A 21,482-nucleotide genomic window follows, 5' to 3' on the forward strand; every position below is an offset into this window, starting at 1 on the left:
CAACTCTATTAATTCTTTAGTTTGACTGAAAAATGCTTTCTCCACACTGCTGCTGTGGGAAATGTCCACACAGTCACCAGTTTTTTCCTACATGCAAACAGAATTTTAGGAACCTGACCTAATGGAGCTAACCAACTCAGCAGTACTGGCCAGGGCACAAGGAGGAAAGTTATATCACAATAGCTTTGTCTCATAAGCATTTCTATTTCTGTGATTTTTCTGAAAACAGACAGTAGAAGCACATTCAGCATATTTGAAAGTTGAAATAGTCAAAGAGAATAAATATAAAAAAAAAAAGACACTGAGGTACAGCTTGACTACATAGTTTAGATATTTTGTATTTGCCAAATGAGAGGAATCCCATTATGACTTGCTAGAATTTAGACAAAGCAGGAGGAATAGGATATTAAAATAGTCTCCTTAATAGCTATGGTTTGCTTTGGCAATATCTGTTATATATTTTTCAGGCAAAATTTATATTTTGGTTAAAAAAATACAAAAACTACAGAAAAATTGGATTTCTTTTTTTCTTTGTTTACATGTCAGATACTTGATTTTATCTCTCAACATTATGATTTCAGATATTGGCATTTAATTTATGCACAAAGTGGTGAGACAGAAAATGCTTCTGTTGCATCTACGTGAGTATCGAGCACTGCAGTGTCAGAGGACGCCCGACCGTTTCTCACGGCCAGAGGAAGAAAGCCAAATACAGGGGCAATGGAATTATCCAGCCTCCTCTCTTCTCTATTCTTCTGCTGTCTTAACAAAACGAACCCCTAAACTAAATGGATATAACACCATCGCTCTTTCAGTCTGCCTTCACTGCTGTTGGTGTGCTTCCTGCTCAGCAGAGGAGGGCGGAGAGTCTGGTTTCACCCTAGGTTCTTACTCTTTCTGATCAAACAGCTCTTCGGCCACGAGCATTAGGATCAGGCGTTCCGGACTCTTGCGTCAGCTTTCAGAGGGAGGCCTGGCCCGGCGGGAGCTGAAATGATCCGCTGGGGAGAGGGAATGAGGAGCTGGAAGGAAGGACTGTCTCCAGAGGTCCCTGGAATTCCTGAAATAGTGCTAGTTCTCTGTGTACCTGGGAGACAGAGTCAGCTTCCTGGGTGGCAGCTTCACACAGAACCTTGGGTTCAGACGGCCCTGCGTTTGTTTAACGCTCTGTGGTCACTGTCCTGAAATTCTCTATAATGTTTTAACAAGGGACTCTACATTTCTATTTTTGCACCGGTCCCTGCAAATTATGTACCTGGTCCTTCGGGCGAAGAAGGGCTTTGAAACGGACGAAGGAGAATCAGGTACTTTCTTTGGCCTTGGCAAAGACACACCACCTGGCTGGAACTGTCATGCTTTGCCGTGTTCTACTCTCTCCAAAGGATTACACAGGTATCCAGCGCCTAGAGGAGATCAATGCTCCTTCAGGCTGCAGTCTCCCTTCTCTGTTTACTAATACCTCCCTTCCCCTTGTCAGCTGCCTGCACAGCTGCCTGGTCAGAGATTATATTTCCAAACTCTCCTGCATTTAAGTGTGTCCACATGATTATATTTGGACCACTGAGGCGCAAATAGATATGTTTGTAATTTCCAGGTTAATTTTGACTTGAGATTGAACTCTTTCCTTCGTCTCACAGGCTGGAAGGTAGATGTGCTGGTGACCCAGCTTTGACCATCCTGAGGATGACACGCTAGGGGAAGGCAGAGCAAAGAGTCAAAGGAGCTCAGCTCCTTGCAAGGCCTCCTGAATGACAGCTACTCTGCCCGCGTGGACTATTCGCCTGGGGTCAAAGATGGGAAAGAGGAATCAACACTCAGGGGCCTCCTTGTTACATCCGCTTAGCCTCTGCTCTTAGTAATGCAGAATAAACTCTTGAGGGCTGATTCACAATAAATTTGAATTTACCCAGAATAGTTGAATAATATAATGTTCTGAGTGTTTAAACATTCTACATAGGGAAAATTATAATTTTCATTACAATTATATAAAGTCATATGGAAACTAACTTTATCCTCAATGATTCTCAGAACACTACTGAATCTGGCAGAGCATCAATGTCATCAATACGAATACTAATTATAGTATATGTCTATAAATGCTGGTCTTGAGTAAATCTGTAATAATCAAGGACAGATTCCTGAAAGTGTATTTTCAAAATAATTTCCTAAATCTCTAGTTTCATTGTAATTTATCTTCATACCGAAAGAAGACTATAGGATGTTAAAAATAACTTTTGTGGCTTTTTCCCATTGTTTAGAAACTGAATATGGGTGCTTAGAACGCTTCCTAAAAAATAAAACATACATATGATAATTCTACTTCTCATTTCTTATATGTTTTCAACGACTAAAACCGGTAAGATTTAAAAACATCATGTCAATAAACCAGTTACAAAACCATTAAGGAATTATATCTTCAAAAGTGTAGGTTTTCCGTTACCTGCCCCAATGACTCTCTCAATGCGAATCCTTGAGGGATCAATCTCCTTGGCAAATTCATGGACTGCGAGGGATGGGTCTTCGTATGTATCTGGATCTATGTAAGTTTTAACTCCTGGGAAGCGTACTGCAACAACAGAAAAGGCTGAATTAGCTGGAGTATTTTAGTAATCACATGTCTTATGAATATTTAAAATGAGGAGTGATGATGTACTGAAGTAGTCATTCCTGGTAATTACTTAAATTCAATTCTCTCTTCTCTTCTTGTCCCATCCCCCTGCCCCTGCCCCATTAAAGATTTGAATACTTGGAATCAAAATTTTATTACCTAGCTTTTGATGTAAAATGAACTGGCAGTTTCCTAAAGAGTGAGCTGACAGGTTCCAGAACACACACTGTTATTATATTTCTGTAAAAAGTTTAATCAGCTCACTTAGCCACCACCACCCACGTATTCCATGTCTGATCTAGCTCAGGGAGTGGTCGGGGCGTGGTCAGGGCAGGGGGCAAACGAGCAGAAGCCTTTCCCCAGAACAAGCTCCTAGATTCCTTCCTGGATCCTTCAGACTCTAGGGCACTGGGTTTTCCTGAACCTCCGCCCCAGTCCTGTGGTCTCTCCCTTTCCAGAAACTCTGGCAGTAAAGGACAGTTGCCACACAATGACAGGGAGCAACACTAAGGATCATGGCCATTTCCTGTGTTCCTGTAGCTGCTTCCACTGCCAGTCTGCACCTGCTCCTGGAGAGGACCCCTTGTCTATCCTGAAGGGAAGGGTGGCATTCAAAGGCCCATATCTGTCCTTGGCTGTGTAGATGCTCCTCTTTCTTGGTTGGGGGTGGTGCTCACAGACCTCTGGCAGTTAGGATGAGGAACAGGGGCGGCTGAAAACCGGGAAGGTGTGGTTGCCTGTTCATTTGCACTTCCTCAGTTTCTGAAGAAGTCACCGACTGCCACGGCAGTCCCCTGTTCTACTCACCGGTTTCTGCTTTCCACCTTAGATTGCTAGCTCCTGGAGGACAGGAGACCATTTCTTATGCATCTTTGCATTTTTCCAAATACCTTAGCTATGGTTTTACAGGTAATAAGAACACAGCAAACCTTTATTGAATATAAATTAGCAGGAATTAAAAGATCAATGCAAATTTGTGGCAATATGGATGATACTTAGTTTGTTGCTTCCTAGATTTTGAAAGCTGTACAACATCCTGAGTTAAGTGTGGTCTAGATCTCTTAGAAACATGCTCTTGCAAGAAAATCTCAAAAGCAAGCAAACAAAAGATGGTAAGGCAAGTTTAGAGGAGGAGCTGAAAGGCCCATTATTAGCAGTTGCTTGCTTCGTGAGGACTCTGTCTGCCACCCTCTCTTATTACTGTTTGCCTGCTGCCTTCTAGGATGGGGTACTCACCCACGAGAAGATAGGACTTCTCAGAACAGCAGCAATAAAGCCTATTTCTAGGCAAACTTAGACCTGACAATGATTCTGAAATGCTCTGCTTTTCTTGACTTCCTTAAATTTAGACTGGAGGAAAGGAGAAGAGAGAATTGGTGCCTCTAGTTCATACTCTATATCATATTTTGTAACTTTGTAGGAATTGTGATTTCGGATTGAATAAGATAAACTCAAATCTAGTGATTAAGGCTAGGTGACTAGTGGTATCTAATAGGACATATGGTCACATTGACAACGTTCCTGTAGGCACAGATAACAGGTTTCATTTATTAAATCATACATGGTCTTAACAATTCAACCACTCAATCACTTAAGGTGATACACATTTCTGCAGAATAAATCAATCAGTTAATGTCACTTTCTTTTCCTCATAAACAAATATGTAGTAGGGGAAAAACAACTGAGACCTAGTTCCAGTCTTGAACACCTGGCTCCTTATTTAACTTATCCCTGCCTTCTTCAGCACTGGTTTGTTATCTTCTTCCACTTCCTTGGCTGCCTCCGGTTATTTTCATTGCTTCTTGCTGGGCCCATCTGGTTTAGTTTATGCTAAAGTGCTAGCTGGAAGACAGACAATAAATACCTCAGGAGCATCTTTTTCCTCTGCATTTCAGTACTAAACGCCCCATAGTGAATCTTAAGGTTGCCCAGCATAAGCCATCTGTCCAGCTGTCTGGATCCAGGTCTCTGCATCTGTTTACAGCTTTTCCAGGTCCTCCCATCCTGGTGCCGGCTGTCTCAGCTCTCCCTCCTCTGCCAGCACAGGGAGCCTCAGACTGACTGTGCAGCAACAGCCTGGGAGAGCTTGTGAAGAACGCCAAGTCCTGGCCTGCCTTCGACCTTCTGAGTCAGAACTCTGGTGAGCAAGGGCGCAACATTCTGATGCAGAGGGTCCTTGGACCATTCTTTGAGACATCATGTGAGCCTTAGAAACAGCCCTAAACCCTCCTTCTAGTTTATAATCTCCTCAGTTAAATTCTTTCCCTCCCCTGGAGGGTGCTATAGATCAAAAAGTCTCTTATTCCTTTCCTTAAGTTGAAGTGGAAGATGAGTTTAAACAGTTAAACACTTGCCTCACATATGATCTCCGTGCTTTGGTTAATCAGAGAACACCCCTTTCTTGTTAGTTCAGCGTCTCAGGACAGAGAAACTGTCTTGACAAAGTCATCTGCCATTTGGAGGTAGAGGTGGAGGTGGGCGTGGGGAGGAGAGGGTGGCAATTATCAAACCAACTATAGTGGTAATTATAGCTTGCTTGGGAAGAGATCCTTCAAACGAATATAACCTTGTAGTCAGCTCAAGGGTTTCATACATATTCTAAGAGTTAAAGAGCTGATTTTCTTTTTTAGTGTTAATGAATTGTAAATTGATTTGTTATATGTTTAAATGACAGTCCCCATGAGAAGGAATAAAGATTGCTTAATATTTCTATGGCTAATGCTCCACTAAATAAAACCAACTCACGTTTGGAGCCATTGTGAGAGGTAAATAACTAGACATGATCAGTCATCTTGTATTTTTAGCATATTCAGTCTGTCCTGTTTTCCAGCAAGTAGAATTAGGAAAAAGGTAATATCATTTAATGAGAAGCAGGTGCAATTTCCACCAACAAACCTGGAAACCAGATGAAAAGTCTTAATGCTGAAAGGTTGGAAGTGACTCTTTTGGAGTTTCTCAACTCAACGAATACAATTTTAAAATGAACTCCTGAAGTGCTGGAACAACATAAAACAAGGGAAGGGAGCCACCATCTTACTTACAATGCCCATTCTGTAAGTGGTTTCTTCTCTTCTCTTCTGACTTCATTTTGGCCTTTATGTACCATTGGCACCTTTTAAAAAGGAAAATAGAATCTTATTTTAAGAATGATGCTAGATAAGAACCAAAATCAATTAAAATACATAGACCCATGGGCAAAGTTTTTATCATGAAGACCACTTTTAAGAACACCTTTATAACATGTGAAAATACTCCATACAAGGTTTTTTTTTTTTTTCCTTTTTCTCCCCAAGGCCCCTCCGGTACATAGTTGTATATTCTTCGTTGTGGGTCCTTCTAGTTGTGGCATGTGGGACGCTGCCTCAGCGTGGTTTGATGAGCAGTGCCGTGTCCGTGCCCAGGATTTGAACCAATGGAACACTGGGCCGCCTGCAGCGGAGCGCGCGAACCACTCGGCCACGGGGCCAGCCCCATACAAGGTTTTTTGTACAATCAAAATTAGCCCCAGATAAAATACTCTCAAGTGGGTTATTTGATCCAAATGATAGGAATCTTAGAAAATATTTTATAATTTGCAATAACCATCATGGCTGGTTCCTTATATGGCTTCTAATAGCTAGAATTGGAGAAATGCATTAAAAGCCAAAAAGAAAAAATATTTTTGAGTCAGAATCTCAGAAATTTAGACAACTGTCTTTCAGTTGCAGTGCTAAGCAGCATGATTTTTTTAATATCAGAAATGCGGTAGCGGCATATTCTGTTCCCGGGATAATGGTGCTCTAAAGAACAGAGGCAGGTGCTTATCTCCCACGACTTCTTCAACATGAATAAATCCATCAACATCCATACGATTTGACAGTCCATCAAACTGCTAATTCCAAATAGTTAAATAGAGTACATCTGTGGTACTCAGTTCAATCTTCCAATGTGAATTTTGCCTCAAAACCTACGGCAAATTGAGTATTCATTCAGAAATCTCTTAGAGTTTTCATAGAATAATTTCCAAGAATGCTTCCCTACCAAAAAGCTTAAGAAATATTTCAGAATGAAAGTTTTGTTATCTTATGTAATTGAAATTGTTTTCTCTAGTGCGTAGGATGTTAAAGCAGTTTCTGCTGTTATATAAATTGGCAAACATGGAAATTGAAAGCTGAAAATAATTTAGTACAAATTTTTCTTCATCATTAAATTCTCTTTTTAAGTGATATTCAAAATCTGCTTCAGGAATTCCAAGTAAGGATAACATTTGAGCCCATCTCTCAAGTTTATTTGGCCAAACTTATTTAGCCTACAACGACTGTAATTCCTTCTTTTAAGTTTGCCATATTTATGTGCTGAGGCAATATTTTCTCTTTTAATGAAATGCTTTTCCCATGTGTATGTGCTCTGTGTTGCTCAATTTTGCTCTGTAGAGAAGAATCACTAAAATAAAATATCATTTAAGTCAATTTCTATTATGAAATTACAGGCATTTTTGAAAATTGGGGATAAATATGATACTGCTACTTAAATAAAATCATACTTAAGAAAGTACCCCAAACTTCTTCAAAGGAACTTTCATAGGAAAATAAGAACCTTTCTGAATCAAATTAGCCATCCTATCTAATTATCAAGGTCTACTTCACATGATACCATTTGCGTCTTTGGAGTTAAGATCAGCCTATAGGAGCCCATCACATTTGAATAACTGAATAATCTTCTGGGCTCCAAACTGATTGTCTTTAACTTGTGCACTCCATGATAAACAGAGTGTTATCCAGACGTCGGAGCCCCAAATGCACAATGCATGGGCAGCACTTACATTAGAAATGGCAATGAAAATATAGTGGAGATTATTCTTCTGCTCAACACTTTTCTAATAAGCATTGCTAAACATGTAGCAGCCCATGAAGTATGGCATTTTGACTTTAACTTAACCAAATTGTCAATGTGACTTTATTCCCTTCTTTCCTTCTTTTTTCCAGGCTTGTATGTTTAACCCTCCACTGAGATTTTCTTTTTCTCCCTTTCCTAGACATAATCGTCTTCCAATCCTTCTTCTCGCAAGAGAGTCCTAATAGGTTAAGAACTTTAACCTTTTTTTTTTTTTTTTTTTTTTTTAGCAAACAAGCTTACACCTCCAGCACATATGAGATTTTTTGTTCTTTTTTCATTAACCAGTTGTCCCTGCGATTAAGGACTTTGTAGGCCGTGTTTGGTATCTGTAGGCTATGGCATTGAATATTTTGTTTTCAGACTAATGGTTAGTTGGGTTGGAGTCTCCAGAATTTTTCTGTCTGCTATAAAAGATGGTTGTACCAAAGCTGTGAGGATGGCAAAGAGCTGTCCAAGGCTAGCTCGAGGCATACAGGGAGAGAGGAGAGTGCTGGGTGACCACATCTGATGGTGGTGCTGTGGTCTGCCCTGACTCCCACTTTTTATTAGGATGAATTTATCATTATTTTCTGCATTCTTTCGTATCTTTTTTTTTCCTTATTATTGTAGCTAGTGTTCTTCTATTAGCTAATCAGCCTCCCCAGAGAGGAGACTCTGAGACACTCTATTAATTACAAGGGCAATACTATATCTGTTTACATACATGGAAATTTTAAGTAAACATGTGCCCCTTCTACAATTAGTTTCATGAAGAAGTCACCATTTCAACTTGACCATACTAGGATATTCACGTGTTTCTTTGATCCTTGATAAGTTCTGTAAAAGTGGGTTTGCTCCAATTAAATACGATACACACTTCATAGGGAGCTGTTACATTTTGTCAGGGACCCACACTTGATACGTGTCTTCCAATGAGTTGTCAATTTATTGATCTATACATTTGATCTGCTGTCAGAATTGTAGATAATTTTTCATAATGCATATCCTCTGTAATTCTATAATGAGTTTAAATAAAATATTAGTATGGAAGTAGAGTTTTAAAATAAATCAAACAAAGGATGTCCATAGTTCACTGAACCCCTGCCTCTGGCGGTGGCTGTTTGCTCCTGCTCCTTGTTGACTGTCAGCGTTCCCAGCAGAGGCGGCGCACTTCAGGAAGCGAGCATGGGTGTGCACTATTTGGCTGGCACTTTTACTACAGTTTAAATCACGACACTGGTATTTTACGGAATGTGTGTGTTTCAGATTATCAAGAAAACTCTCGATGTATTCTTTTGTGCCCCTATTAATAACCTAGAAGGAATATTTTTTCCTCTTGCAGGAATGAAAATATGATTTGAGGATATTCATGATTTCCCACCAAAGCCTGGGTCAAACATCAAGCTTTAAATAAGAAATACTCTTGGAAATAATTTCATACATATTATCTTCATTCACACCTTTCTATATTGTGAGTACCTGGCTCATGGTAACAATCCGATATATTTAAAAATCAATACATTATTTCAATGCATTGTCATACCAAACCCGTGTAAAAACTGCAGTCTAAGGTTTGGAGGGTGAAGCACTTTGACTAGCCGGTCAGGATCCAAGTCGAGGTCTTTTGCTACATTAAATTTATTGCTACTCTAAATTTTCATCCACATTACTCTAATGTAGAGAAATACTGGATTTATAAAACCAATTAATATAATTCTAATGTAGATGCCTTCAATATTTAATGAATAAAAATAACACATTTCTGTAACACTAAGTTTATAAAGAACTTTTATATAAATTGCTCAGTCTCTCTTGAATTATTTTTTTTCCAGGAAAAATCCCTTTCATGGTGTAACATGACGGTAGTAAAGGGAAAGCGCGGCAGGCACTTATTCAGTAGGAATGTATCATTCGCAGCTTTCCGAGTGTTTTATGGAGTGTTTGGTTGCCGCAGAGCAGCCACGCTCCGCGGCCCAGAGAGGCGGCCTGGAGTTTCTGGTGCCGCCTGAAGCTCACTGTCAGAGCGGAAGCCGCCCGGTGCTTCTCGCAGGTGTGCCTTGTGACACGTGAACGCGTTTGAACAGAGTGCATAAAAGAACAGCTATTCACAAGTCTCGGCAGCAAGCCGGGATGCTTCAGTTACCTCCCGGTGATCAAGAAGAACAAAGTGAGAATGACGAGCAGCGTGAATCCGCCGACCGCGGCCGTGGCTATCACGAGAATCTGCCCCTGCTCGGCCGCCAGGTCAGAAGCTGAAACAGACACAACGTGAAAACTCCCTGGGTGACGTGTCAGCACGACATTATCTTACAACGCAGCACCTGACTGAAAATATGGTAAAGGACACCAGAAGAACACACTGTACGTGCCCTTTATTCGGCACGTACGCAAACCCAAAATAAGGAGTTGAAGTCATAACCCATAGCATAACCCTTTCCTGTTTTTTACAAAAAATACTAATAAAGTAGATGGATTCTTAGTAACCCACATTTTAAGAATAAGTACGTCTTGCAAAATTAAATCAGCAGAAGGACTAAAGGAGGAATTTTGTTTACATAATTGCTAATTTACTTCCTTGAACACTTAGGCCCTCAGACCAGGTTCACATGCTGCTTTGGTGTCTATTTCCACAAAGTGGAAAGACTATTGTATAATTTATTTTAAGAATGACCTTCTTTATATTTCACAGAGCTTAATTAACACACGAAAGCTATACATTCCCATCTCCACAGCACAAGTGTGTACATAGTAGGTGCTTAGATGTCTGACTGACAGTAATTAAAAAATGATAGCTAAAACCTTCCTTTTTTGAAGAAAAGACTAGATAACGTATGGTAATAACATATTACTTCTCTCATTGACATAATCATTTTTTAAAACCACATTAGTTGCATGTTTTACCAACCGTTTAGGAATCTTTAAAAATACATTAGTTCAATTAATTCATTAGCACTTATTCTCTATATTAATGAGGTTTTTTTTTCACTTTTGCCGTATTCTATTTACTAGAAGTGAATACCTAGGTCCAGCCCACTCAAGAGGAGGGCATCATGCAAGGGCATCGATACCAGGGGTGGGCATCATCTGGGTATTAGAGGCTGCCTACCACAAAGGCACAGAACAACGTGGGCCAACTTTACAGTATAGAAGAATATGGCAGGTTTCCTCGGTTGAATAGTTCTTTTTAAATATTCTTTAATGATTTTTTTCTTTTCTTAAATGGCTAAAAGATTTTTTCATTTTTTAAACATTTTTTTTATTTCAGTAACATTGAATTGAAGTTTTAATCAGATATAATTTTTATTGGGTGGGATATAAGCAATTGCTTAATAACAGAGGTAAGAAAACTGAAGCCCAGAGAAGTTAAACAACTTGCCCAAGCTCACACAGGACTATCACCAGAATTCAGGCGTCTAGATTTTTGTTTCATTTCTCCTTCCTATGCTATAACTCAGAGTAAATAATTACCAATATTCTAAAATATTAAATCAATCAGTCCCTTTAACATCCCTTAAGTTCAGTAAAGCTTGAGTGTTATTTTGATCACTATAAAAATAATATCTATTAATCTAATCAGTTGTAAGCAGCAAACTGAATCAAAGAAAGAATACACTGAAAAGCAAATCACTTACTTCTCTACCTTAATAATTTATTAAACTTGAGAATTTTAAGGCTTCCACAGAAGTAGATCTTTTTCTGGGAATCAAGTATGCAGTATACTATGTGCAAATTTATATCCAGAATAACAACTTCCTCATAAAAACGACATATCTACTGAGAATATCTGAACCCAAAATGCTGTTGTTGAGTCAGAAAGAAACCAGCCACAGCACTAAAGAGGCTTTTTAAGAAAACTAAATGTAGATAAAAACAAATAGTTATGATGTTCAGTTTTCAGTAAGAAATTTATTAAACTTTGGAGTTAGATTTTAGTCACTATGATTTAATCAAGATATTTTCAGGCAATCTATTTCAACATTGAGTTTTAGCTCATAATATGTGCAGAGATGAGTTAAATAGTAGCATCTTATCCAATGAATAATGTACCAAAGATTTTTTATTAGGTCCTCACCAAATTTCCTAATCTTCAAAATAGGACTGATATCATGGGAATTAATGTGTGCTCTAAAATGTCATATTTTCTCGTTGAAAATTATTCAATAACAAATTGTAAGGAATGGATGTTATAGAAAACATTAGCTTTTTGAAGATAAAGAAGACGGCATTTAAAAAGAAAACACTGTTTACTTAGCAACTGCTGTATTTGGAAAATATATAGTATAATTTTAAAACCAGAGCATATATTTTCCCAGTTGCCAGGTTGCAAGTAACTTATCAAGATCACGTATTCAAAGTCCAGATGGGGGAGATTAGGTAGTTGGGTGCTTTCTGAAAATCAGAAACCTTGTTATAGAAAACTGTGTTGTTGGACTTAAATAATTGCTTAGTAAACTGCCAGTTTAACTAATATATCTTTTTCACACTGTGATTATATATTTATGAATTTTGCCTGAATTAAAATCTTAATTGGATAGCAGAATATTAAATTGTGACACTTTGAAAAATGCATATTCCTGTGTAATTGTTTCTTAAACCCGTGTACTAGGAATCCTAAATAGTCCTCTGTGATATATAATAAATATCAATATATAAGTCATTTGAAAATAAGAGTGTATAATGTGATGCTCTATTGTACTGGGAGTGAAATGCTGTGAGTGATGGGCTGGGATGATTATGAACCTCCTCCTCATCATCACCAGTCACTATTTATTTAATAGGAAACTATCCTCCAGCAGTATGCTCAGTGCTACAAATTCATCACCAAGTTTATCTGCACAATAGCCTTAATAGGTCAGTACTGTTATTGTTCCTAGTTTAGGTGGTTGCACTACTTGCCTTAAGCCCACACATCGTGTACACAGTAGAACTGGCAATCCGGCCCCGACTTGTCAGGCTCCAGACCCACACTACTGCTAGTATTTCACACCACCACTGTCACTAACAGAACAACTGGCTAGACCCAGCTCTTCTGTGCAGCCTAGAACAATCACAGCCTTGCTTGACTACTTTGGTTTCATGTCTGTAAAAATGAGAATGATGAATTACATATCCTTATTACAATATTTCAGAGCAATTTTACTATGATATTGTGTTATCCATAAAGGCTACAATGAAATATTGGGAAGAACAAGATTTGCCATGTGGAAAAAAGAGGAACACTTAAGACCTATGCCCCAGGCCTTGGTCTGGACAGAGTAACTCCTGCCTTCTTATCATATTAGTGCCAGTCAATCACAGAGCTCTGACTTGATCTCAGGGTAAAGCCCAAAGCCAGTAATTTTGTCAACAAGAGGCTCTACAAATGGCTCCAGCATCCGTCTCCAGATCCATCTCTTACCAGTCTCTAACCACGCTGAGTTTCTTCAGTTCCTTCAATGCACCAAACTCTCTCTCATGGTCAAGTCCTATTCAATCCTCCTATGTAAACATCACATCATTTGGGAAGCTTTTTTCTGGATTTCTAGATTTGGTTAGGTCCACAGACATGTTTCCATAGATGCTTGTACTACCACTACTTACAAATTTCCAGCATGTTTTACTGAAGTTACTTTTTTCGCAATCTGTCTTTTGGTTAGACTGCAAATTCCATGAGGGCAGGGACTTTATTCACTACAGTATTTACAGTGAATTAAATGATGACATCCCATCTACCTCCTCCCCTCACTCCCAAACAAAAAAAGAATTTGCAGATATAATTAAGTTAAGGATCTCACTCATCCTCGATTAACCAGGTGGGCCCAAATCCAATGACAAGCATCCTTATAAGAGACAGAAGAGAAGACAAAGAGGAGAAGGCCATGGGAAGACAGAGGCAGAGGCTGGAGTGATGCAGCCACAAGCCAGGGGATGCCTGGCCTGGAGCCACCAGAATCTGGAAGGGGCGAGGAAGGATTTTCCCAGAGCCTTAGGGGATGGTGTGCTTCTGGCCTCCATAACCGTGAGAGAACAAATTTCTGTTGTTTTAAGCACCTAGTGTATGATAATTTGTTATAGCAGCCTTAGGAAACTAACGTAGTAGTAGACCAATAAATACCCGTTTGACTGAATGGATTGAACGACTGTGTGCTTTGGATGATTCTGGTGAGAAAAGGTCAGAATAACCCAGAAGTAGTCTACATCCTCACCTTTACTAGATAAGTGAAGAAGATTTACCCTGAAGGTCACTGTACTATATGTGTGAAATCAGTTTGCCCAACACTGTTTTATCAGAAGAATCCAATTATTCTGTATTCTTGGAGATAACGCTTCCTGAAAGGCGGGGGCTCCAGGAAAGTGCAGACTTCTACATTTAACCAAGTTCAGTAAATTAAGCTTAGAAGTTTGAAGCTGCAGTTAAGAACTTACTGGTTCATTCAAAAAAGCATTTATTGAACATATATTACATGGCAGGCAAGTGACAGACACCGGGGATACAGTGGTGAACAGCAAAAACAGCTCCTGTCCTCCTGTATGTACAGAACAGTGAGGAAGATGGACATGGAGCAAATAATTACAAGTGGAGGAACTGTTAGAAAAGGGAGACTGTTGGGCATCTGGAAGAGAAGAAACAGTTCCTGGCAGAGTCAGCTGAGTGGGAGTTTGGAAACATGGTGTGTTGGAAGGAGGAGGAGCTGTTCCTTGGTTAGAGGCCTCAAAGACTTGATTAACTGAAACAGACACTTAGACAAACAAATAAACCATAAAATCATCTACCAAACGGATTCCATAAAATACAGCTACAAATTCCTCTGTTATGAAAGCTTGTCTAGAGTACCATCTATTCACTTTTTCAATCCTGTGAAGAAGCTTATTTCTAGTTAGTTCTGTAGGAGAAAATGTATACATGTATATGATTTACTCACCTAAGTGACACCATGGAGAGCAAACCTGTCCTTAAAAAGAAACAATGAAATCCATGGTAAGAAACGAAGTTTACTTGTGACCACCTGATTGGAAATGTTCTTTTGCTTAATGGAATGAAGTTATAGTCTCAGAAAAAGATATATATATTAAAATGATAAATTTTCATTCTGTGGTTTGGCAAGAAGCGTACTTCCTTAAGAGGAGGCAATTATCCAAAAAGAGTTGCAAAATTGTTACCAAGGAAGGATTTAGCACCTAGCCAATGCTTGGCATAACTCCAGGGGACATTATTAAGTGAGGTTTGCTTTAGCTGTTTTTATTTAAAGAGAAAAAACTGAAGTTCTTTACTTGGAATCCAAATACTTTTAAAAACTAGATTGCAAAAAAAAATAGATTTCATGTTTTTAGGAAAGTATGAGAGAAAAGCAATTTGGCTATTTTTAACCAAAGAATTTTCTTCTATAGAGGCATATGATTTTGTCTCTCTGTAATCAAGATTATTCTAGTTTATATTTACATTTCAAAGTAAAATCTGTTATTTGTATTCTATGGTATTTACTGTGGAATAGCTTTTTAAAGTTAACTCTTCTCTGTTATGATCATCTTTTTAAAGTTATTGAAGACAGCAGTTACATGATTTTTTTGGGGGGGATAAAATATTTCTCAAAATGCTGCTCAGTGAAATAAATGGTGGTATATACTTGTTTCATATCCAAGTTTTATTTATAACTCCCAATTCTTCATGAAATCTCAAATGATATTATCTCATCATTTCACCAAAATGATCTTTTTTTAAGCACAGCAGAAATCTCAACACTGTAATGGATTGATAGTACCCAGTAAATTAATCTGAAGGTTTATTGACAACCAATACAGGAAATCCTTGGGTTTTTTTTTTTTTTTCAGGAAAAAAAAAATTTCCCTCTCAGGTCCTATCTTGCAGGCAGGGTTGGTCTAACCTTATGAAATGAGGCACTTCTACAACGACCTAGCAGTGTACAACAGAGACCAGGCGCTGTAGAGTCTCAGCACTGCAGGGTCATGTGCAGGCGAGAGCTGAGACGTGAATGACAGCTGAGGAAATGCTTTCCCAGATGGACACAGTCTCGCAAGTTTGTAGATGACGTTGTTCTCTTGGCCACCTGGACTTAGCACATGAGGTCAGATTTATCTTTCCCCATAACACAGGTCCAGAGTCAAACCTTTATCATGTCTTAGATTATTTTGTCTTTATTACCACTGGCACAGCCTCATTTCTGGCTTCAGCCTCCCACGATTAGCTAATTTTATAGTTTTCTATTAGGTTGCCTTTCCACAGTGTCTCTTCCTGATCCATCCCACATCATGTAACCAGATAACTACTCTTCAAAATAATAATTAAACATACTCAGAGTCTCCCCCATGGCCTACAGGGTAAAATCAGCCCCTCCCAGTGGGTACAGCACCCCCAGAGACCCAGCCCAACCCTCTGAATCAGCCCTCACACCACGGTCTCCTTTGCTTTCCAGGTGCTCATCAACCTGTCATTCCCACATTTTAAGTATTTCTTAGATTCCTCCCCATTTTCTTCTTTCCCAACAGCTATTTTCTTAGTTCAGATAATCATCTTATCATATGTATTTGAATTTGGCGAGATGGCAACTTCAATTATGTGGAATGCAGTGGAGCAACGGCTAAAGGAGGAGAACAGAGCGTCAAGGAGACATCTGACAGAGGTTCCCGTCCTGAAGAAAGCACAGTTTACTCCATAGAACAGCTTCGAGGCCTTGCATTCTTACCTCAGACCTGTTTTTTGATTTCCACGTTCACAAAACAATATGTACAGCAGAAGTAAATTAAGCAAGTTAAGGCTAGGGGTGAGATCTCTAAACAGAGAGAGTTGACTGGAAGCACACACTGACAGAAGAACTGGGAAAACTAAGAATCTGACGTAAAATTCCAAAATGCACACTACTAGGAGCCAGGAATCTAGGATCAAACAGCCCTATGAAATTCAAGGAGCACCGAAGGACCCACCATGTTATAACTCAACACTGACATGATCGTCCAATGTAAATGAAAAAATGCTGCAATATGTCCAAGACATTTTACTTAAAAGGACAGGAGTTTGTAGATGCATAATTAGAAAATATTTCTCTTCAAAATATTTAAAAATTATAAAAATAATACTTATAAGGCAAAACCTCTGAATACTTCAACTATCAAAACTGATTCATTTTCGAGGATTTCAGTTTTTTGGCACATTTCAACTATGCTATAAGCTTCCTGAGGGCATAAGTAATAGCTTTCAACTTTCTCTATCACATGGCATTAGCACAGTGCATTCTACAGTATGGAGATGAATAACTGTATATTTTCACGAAGAAGAGAGAGAGAACACATTCTAGATATAAGCATTAAACGCCCCGGCTAAAGAAGAGTTCTCATGTATGAGTACGGCAATGATAATGCTTCAAAACGTTCTAGTTACATAAATGATCCCTTACACATTTGTATTTGGGTATTTAATATGTTCAGAGACAAATGAATAGAAAATAGTGTGAGTTAAACTTCTTTATTCAAATGTCTCTGCTGAGGCTTTGAATGGAGCAGACACCCACAGGTAGAAATGCTGGCATGGTATTGCGTTAACGTGTTTCTTTCACATTCATTCAATATTTCATGCCATCTATGAAGAGGAAAAATACCTCTTAAGATTGGAAAAAAACAAATGAGAGAAAGTCAAGAGACTGTGTTCCGCTCACTTAGGCAAATCACTGAGTTCTCAGTGGATGGAAACAAGCCCCATGGGTCACTTCTGCTGAAGTGGAGACCCTTAGCTGGAATTGCGCTTTTTCAGAAAGTGATTTCACAGCTGCCTCTCCTCCACTGCTCTGCCACTTCTCCGGAAAGAGAGCAACACAGTACATCAAACTGTGGCTACATTGGGACACAGAAGATTTCAAGATTCACTCTTCTTGATAACCTTAATTTACTTGTCAGATAAAAATGCCACATGACACAGGAATAATTGGAAAATGTGAGTTTGGTACAACTTGATGGAGAGGCAGAGCAGACACAGGTAGTGCGGCAGGATAAAACACCGTCTTCTTTTTTCCTTTAAGAGATTCTTGGGTGTGTTAATAACAGTCAGGATGCCTTGCTGCACGAAGGCTTCATGTGACAAATACCAAAGAACAAAGAAAAGAGAGTGAGCATTTAAACACCTGGAACTACTGTTTACATTCTAAATGTCAAAGATTTAATTTGTAATTGTCTATATTTCATATTGTTACTGGCAGTTGAGAAAGGTCTTTGATAATATTTTTTGCAATTGAAATACTTATGTTTTCATACATACATATTTCATCCTCTTTTTTTTCTTTCTGGATCTAGTGTAGAATAGAATTTCCTTACAAATTTCACAAATTCCCTAGATCACTCATCTGGAACCAATAGTGTTCTATTTCAAATACTATTCAACACGTACCATAATATTAATAGTGAGTATTTGCATATTGGGAAGTATGTATATGCACTTGAGGTTATAGCTTCTTAATATAACAATTAGTGTGGTTTGAGGTAAACAGCTTTATAATATATAGCCATTGGAGATCACAAATTTCATAGGCTTATAAACTCAAAGATGCATTTAGAATCTATTTTTCAGAGAAAAAAAATTGAAGAAAATAATTCTGATAAAAAAACACACATTGATTATTCAGAAAAAGTTGTGGAAAGTTTCTTGAGGAAATTCTCATTCTTTGATTCATTACAGTAGTCCCCTCATCTAGACCCCTGGTGGATGCCCAAAATCACGGATAGTATCGAATCCTATATATACTATGTTTTTTCCTGTACATATATATTTGAGTTGCAACAGCAAAACTAGCACAAATTTCTTTTTCCTTCTTCAAAATTTCATGGATAGAAGATTTGTTCTTATCATAGATCTTAGCAACCTCAGCATAAGATTTTTTTTCTTTCCCCATTAAGTCGAGAACTTATACCTTTTCACTTAAAGGAAGCACTTTACAGCTTCTCTTTGGCGTATCTGAATTGCCAGCATCACCATTCTTGCGCTTTGGGCCATTATGAAGTACAAGGATGACTTGAACACAAGCACTGCGATACCGCGAGAGCCGATCTGATAACCAAGAGGCTACCAAGTGACTAATGGGTGGGTGGCGTCTACAGCGTGGATCCGCTGGACAAGGGATGAGTCATGTCCCAAGCAGGATGGAGCAGGATGGTGTGAGATTTCATAATGCTACTCAGAACGGAGCACAACTTGAAACTCATGAATTGTTTATTTTTGGAATTTTACATTTAATATTTTCGGACTTCGGTTAACTGTGGGTAACTGAAACCATGGAAAGTGAAATGGTGGATAAGGGAGGACTCATGTATTCATTCAAAAACAACAAAAACATTAACCATTTAGAATGTGCTATACACTGTGATGTAGGGATTGGGGAGACAAAGCAAACTCCCGCTTGGTTTCCTGTCCTCCAGTAGATTCTCTTTAGTGAGGGCAGTAAGTAGTGAACCTTAATTGTAATAAAGTAAATTGTTGCTAAAGTGGAGGTATGTTCAGGGGTCAGGAGGGAAGAGGAGGAGAGTGATAACCTCTGAAGGCAGAAGTGGAGGACGTTTATAAAGGAGGTGATTCCTGAAGCTAAGTCTGGAATGGTTGGGAGTTCACAGGTCACTGAGGTGACCATTGGATATTGGGACATTCTAGTTTGAAGAAGCAACATGACAAATATGCACACATAAAACAGCTCAACATCTTCAGTCGTTTCTATGTACTTTGAGATGTCAGAGACACAGGTCAAGAGGCAGAACAGGAAGCTGGAGAGAGGTGAGGGATGGATTACGACAAATTAAGATGACATCAGTCAGGATGCTTGTGCTTTTCTCGAGTTACCATTCACACTCAGGTTTATGAGTAGAGGAGATGGAAATGTGATTTTGCACTGAATTACAATTTTTACTGAAGATATCAACTCTTTCAAATATGTGGGAAGAAACTGCCTGAAGATAAACCCAACAGAGAAGAAAGCAGAACTGAGACTGAGGCAGCATCGAGGACACCGCTGGAGAGCCTGGATTGGCCTGAATGCCACACCACTCCTTGACTTTTCAATAAAGGCAATAAAGCTTTTCATTACCCAGCTGGGTTTTTGTCACTTGATATTGAGAGTTCTATTTCATATAATGAACCAAAGAGGAAAGAATTTGACTATGTTTATCCATATGCATATCCTAATATGAGGGGAGGGGAGAGCAAGTGGGTTTTTATATTTCTAAATGCATAACTTCTCATTGTTTATTATGTTGCCTGAGCAGGATGTTTTCTATTACCATTTCGTATTTTAAAAAAAATGATATTGAACACAGCCTTCTGAGTCTGTCTGCCCCCACAATTGGATGGATAAGATTGGAAGAATAAGGTGAAAAGGGGTGGGGGGTTACTTTTATAAAATTGTGAGTAGAGATTCTTTTTTCTTTCTTCTTTTTGGTGGGGCGGGGGGTGAGGAAGATTTGCCCTGGGCCAACATCTGTTGCCAATCCTCCTCTTTTTACTTGAGGAAGATTCGCCCTGATCCAACATCCCTACCAATCCTCTGCCATCTGCATGTGGGACGCTGCCACAGCACTGCTCAATGAGAAGTATGTAGGTCAGCGCCAGGATCCGAACCTGCGAACCCTGGGCCGCCAAAGTAGAGTGCTCCAACCCAACCACCACGCCACTGGGCTAGCCCCTCCATTTGTTTTTCTTTAATAGACTGATATGTTAGGGGGAAATCAGGCCTGTCTATCCTATATTTAATGGCTCTCATATTGATTTAATAAAAACTGCATGGATGTAAAAGCAAACAAACAAACAAACCAAAAATAAAAACATGGACAGACATTTTTGGCTAGTTTAGCAAGACAACCTATTAAAATCAGATAGTAGAAGAATCTGCCCAATTTAAATCCATCTAATTATAAACTCATTACCACCAAATCTAGAGCTAAACAAATTCCCGTGGAAGACTGTTACTTAATTTTCTCAGTTAATAACAGAGCAGACTCGATGGCACAGGTGTCCCCCACATGGCTTCAGTACAAGTATTTACGGAAGCGTGGAATCCACCGATGTTGGGTGGGGGTGCAATTTCTCTTAGCTTCCTGGACCCAAGCACAGTAATTTAGACATTAGGCATCTGACAGGGACCTGCTACTCTTTATGCCAAAACTTAATTAATCATACTCTGGAGGTGAGTAAGTTGTAGGGGATGTTTTTGGATCACTGTTTGAAACTGTTTGAAGTCTGTTCTGAGTCACACCAAACTGTTTACCTCAGCCTCTAACCAATCACTACAATGGGTTCTGGAAAGATTCAGAGAGAGCCTACTCTATTTTCAAAAGGGCCAACCTTACAGTCTTACAAAACTATGGCTGGATCAACTTTCTCAGGGTCCCCTCAGATATTTATGTTATGCTTTCCCTTAAACCACGTGTGAGGTCTCCAAGTTAAATATTTTGTATCGGAAACAAGACGGCTTTAGACAAGATTACTCTACTATTTACTACTATTGTTTTCAAGAAAATAAGATTGTTTGCTTCGCCCATTGATCTTTCACTAAATTTTGACTTCATAACCTAGGGAATCAAGTTAACTAAAAACTGAGGCTCAGTATTACGATTCCGAAAACGTGGGAGCAAACACTACTCAAGGTGAACTAAGGGGGAAGTCTCCTGACACACCCATTCACTATTTCATGCAATATAAATCAGTACTGTACTCATTTATTCGTCTTTTGAACTGATGTCTTCACACCACGATCCTGACTATAGACAAGCTGGGTACGTTTCTCTGTGGCTGCTACAAAGAGAAGCTTCTTCCCACACGGCGGTGATATGGGCTTAACTCTCAACGACTGTAAGTGATTTCTGGACACGAGTAATTATGCCATCCTACTGCCGGAAAGAACTGCTGGTCGTCAACTTTATCAAAACTAAAAAATCAGACAAAGGGCAGACAAAAAGGCAGTTGATCAAAACCCTACCAACAAGATCACCCATTCCATCTTGCACAAGCACACTTTTTCCACAGCTCCTCCTGGAAAGCAGGTGGCAGAACCAG

General features: G+C 39.1%; 1 protein-coding gene across 11 annotated transcripts in view; it reads right to left on the reverse strand.

The window, feature by feature from the left end:
* The window catches only part of EPHA6 (EPH receptor A6), a 780,034-nt gene that overhangs the window by 203,914 nt on the left and 554,638 nt on the right, over positions 1-21,482 (reverse strand). For all 11 annotated transcript variants that reach the window (XM_023623975.2, XM_023623979.2, XM_023623977.2 and 8 more), the window contains 3 exons: positions 9,606-9,714; positions 5,650-5,720; positions 2,441-2,566 (listed from right to left, as the gene is read on the reverse strand). In XM_023623975.2, the coding sequence (XP_023479743.1) occupies positions 2,441-2,566; positions 5,650-5,720; positions 9,606-9,714 (306 nt within the window). The remainder of the gene's footprint in view (positions 1-2,440; positions 2,567-5,649; positions 5,721-9,605; positions 9,715-21,482) is intronic.

This window comes from Equus caballus, chromosome 19 (assembly GCF_041296265.1).
Source record: "Equus caballus isolate H_3958 breed thoroughbred chromosome 19, TB-T2T, whole genome shotgun sequence".
NCBI classification, from domain to species: Eukaryota; Metazoa; Chordata; class Mammalia; order Perissodactyla; family Equidae; genus Equus; species Equus caballus.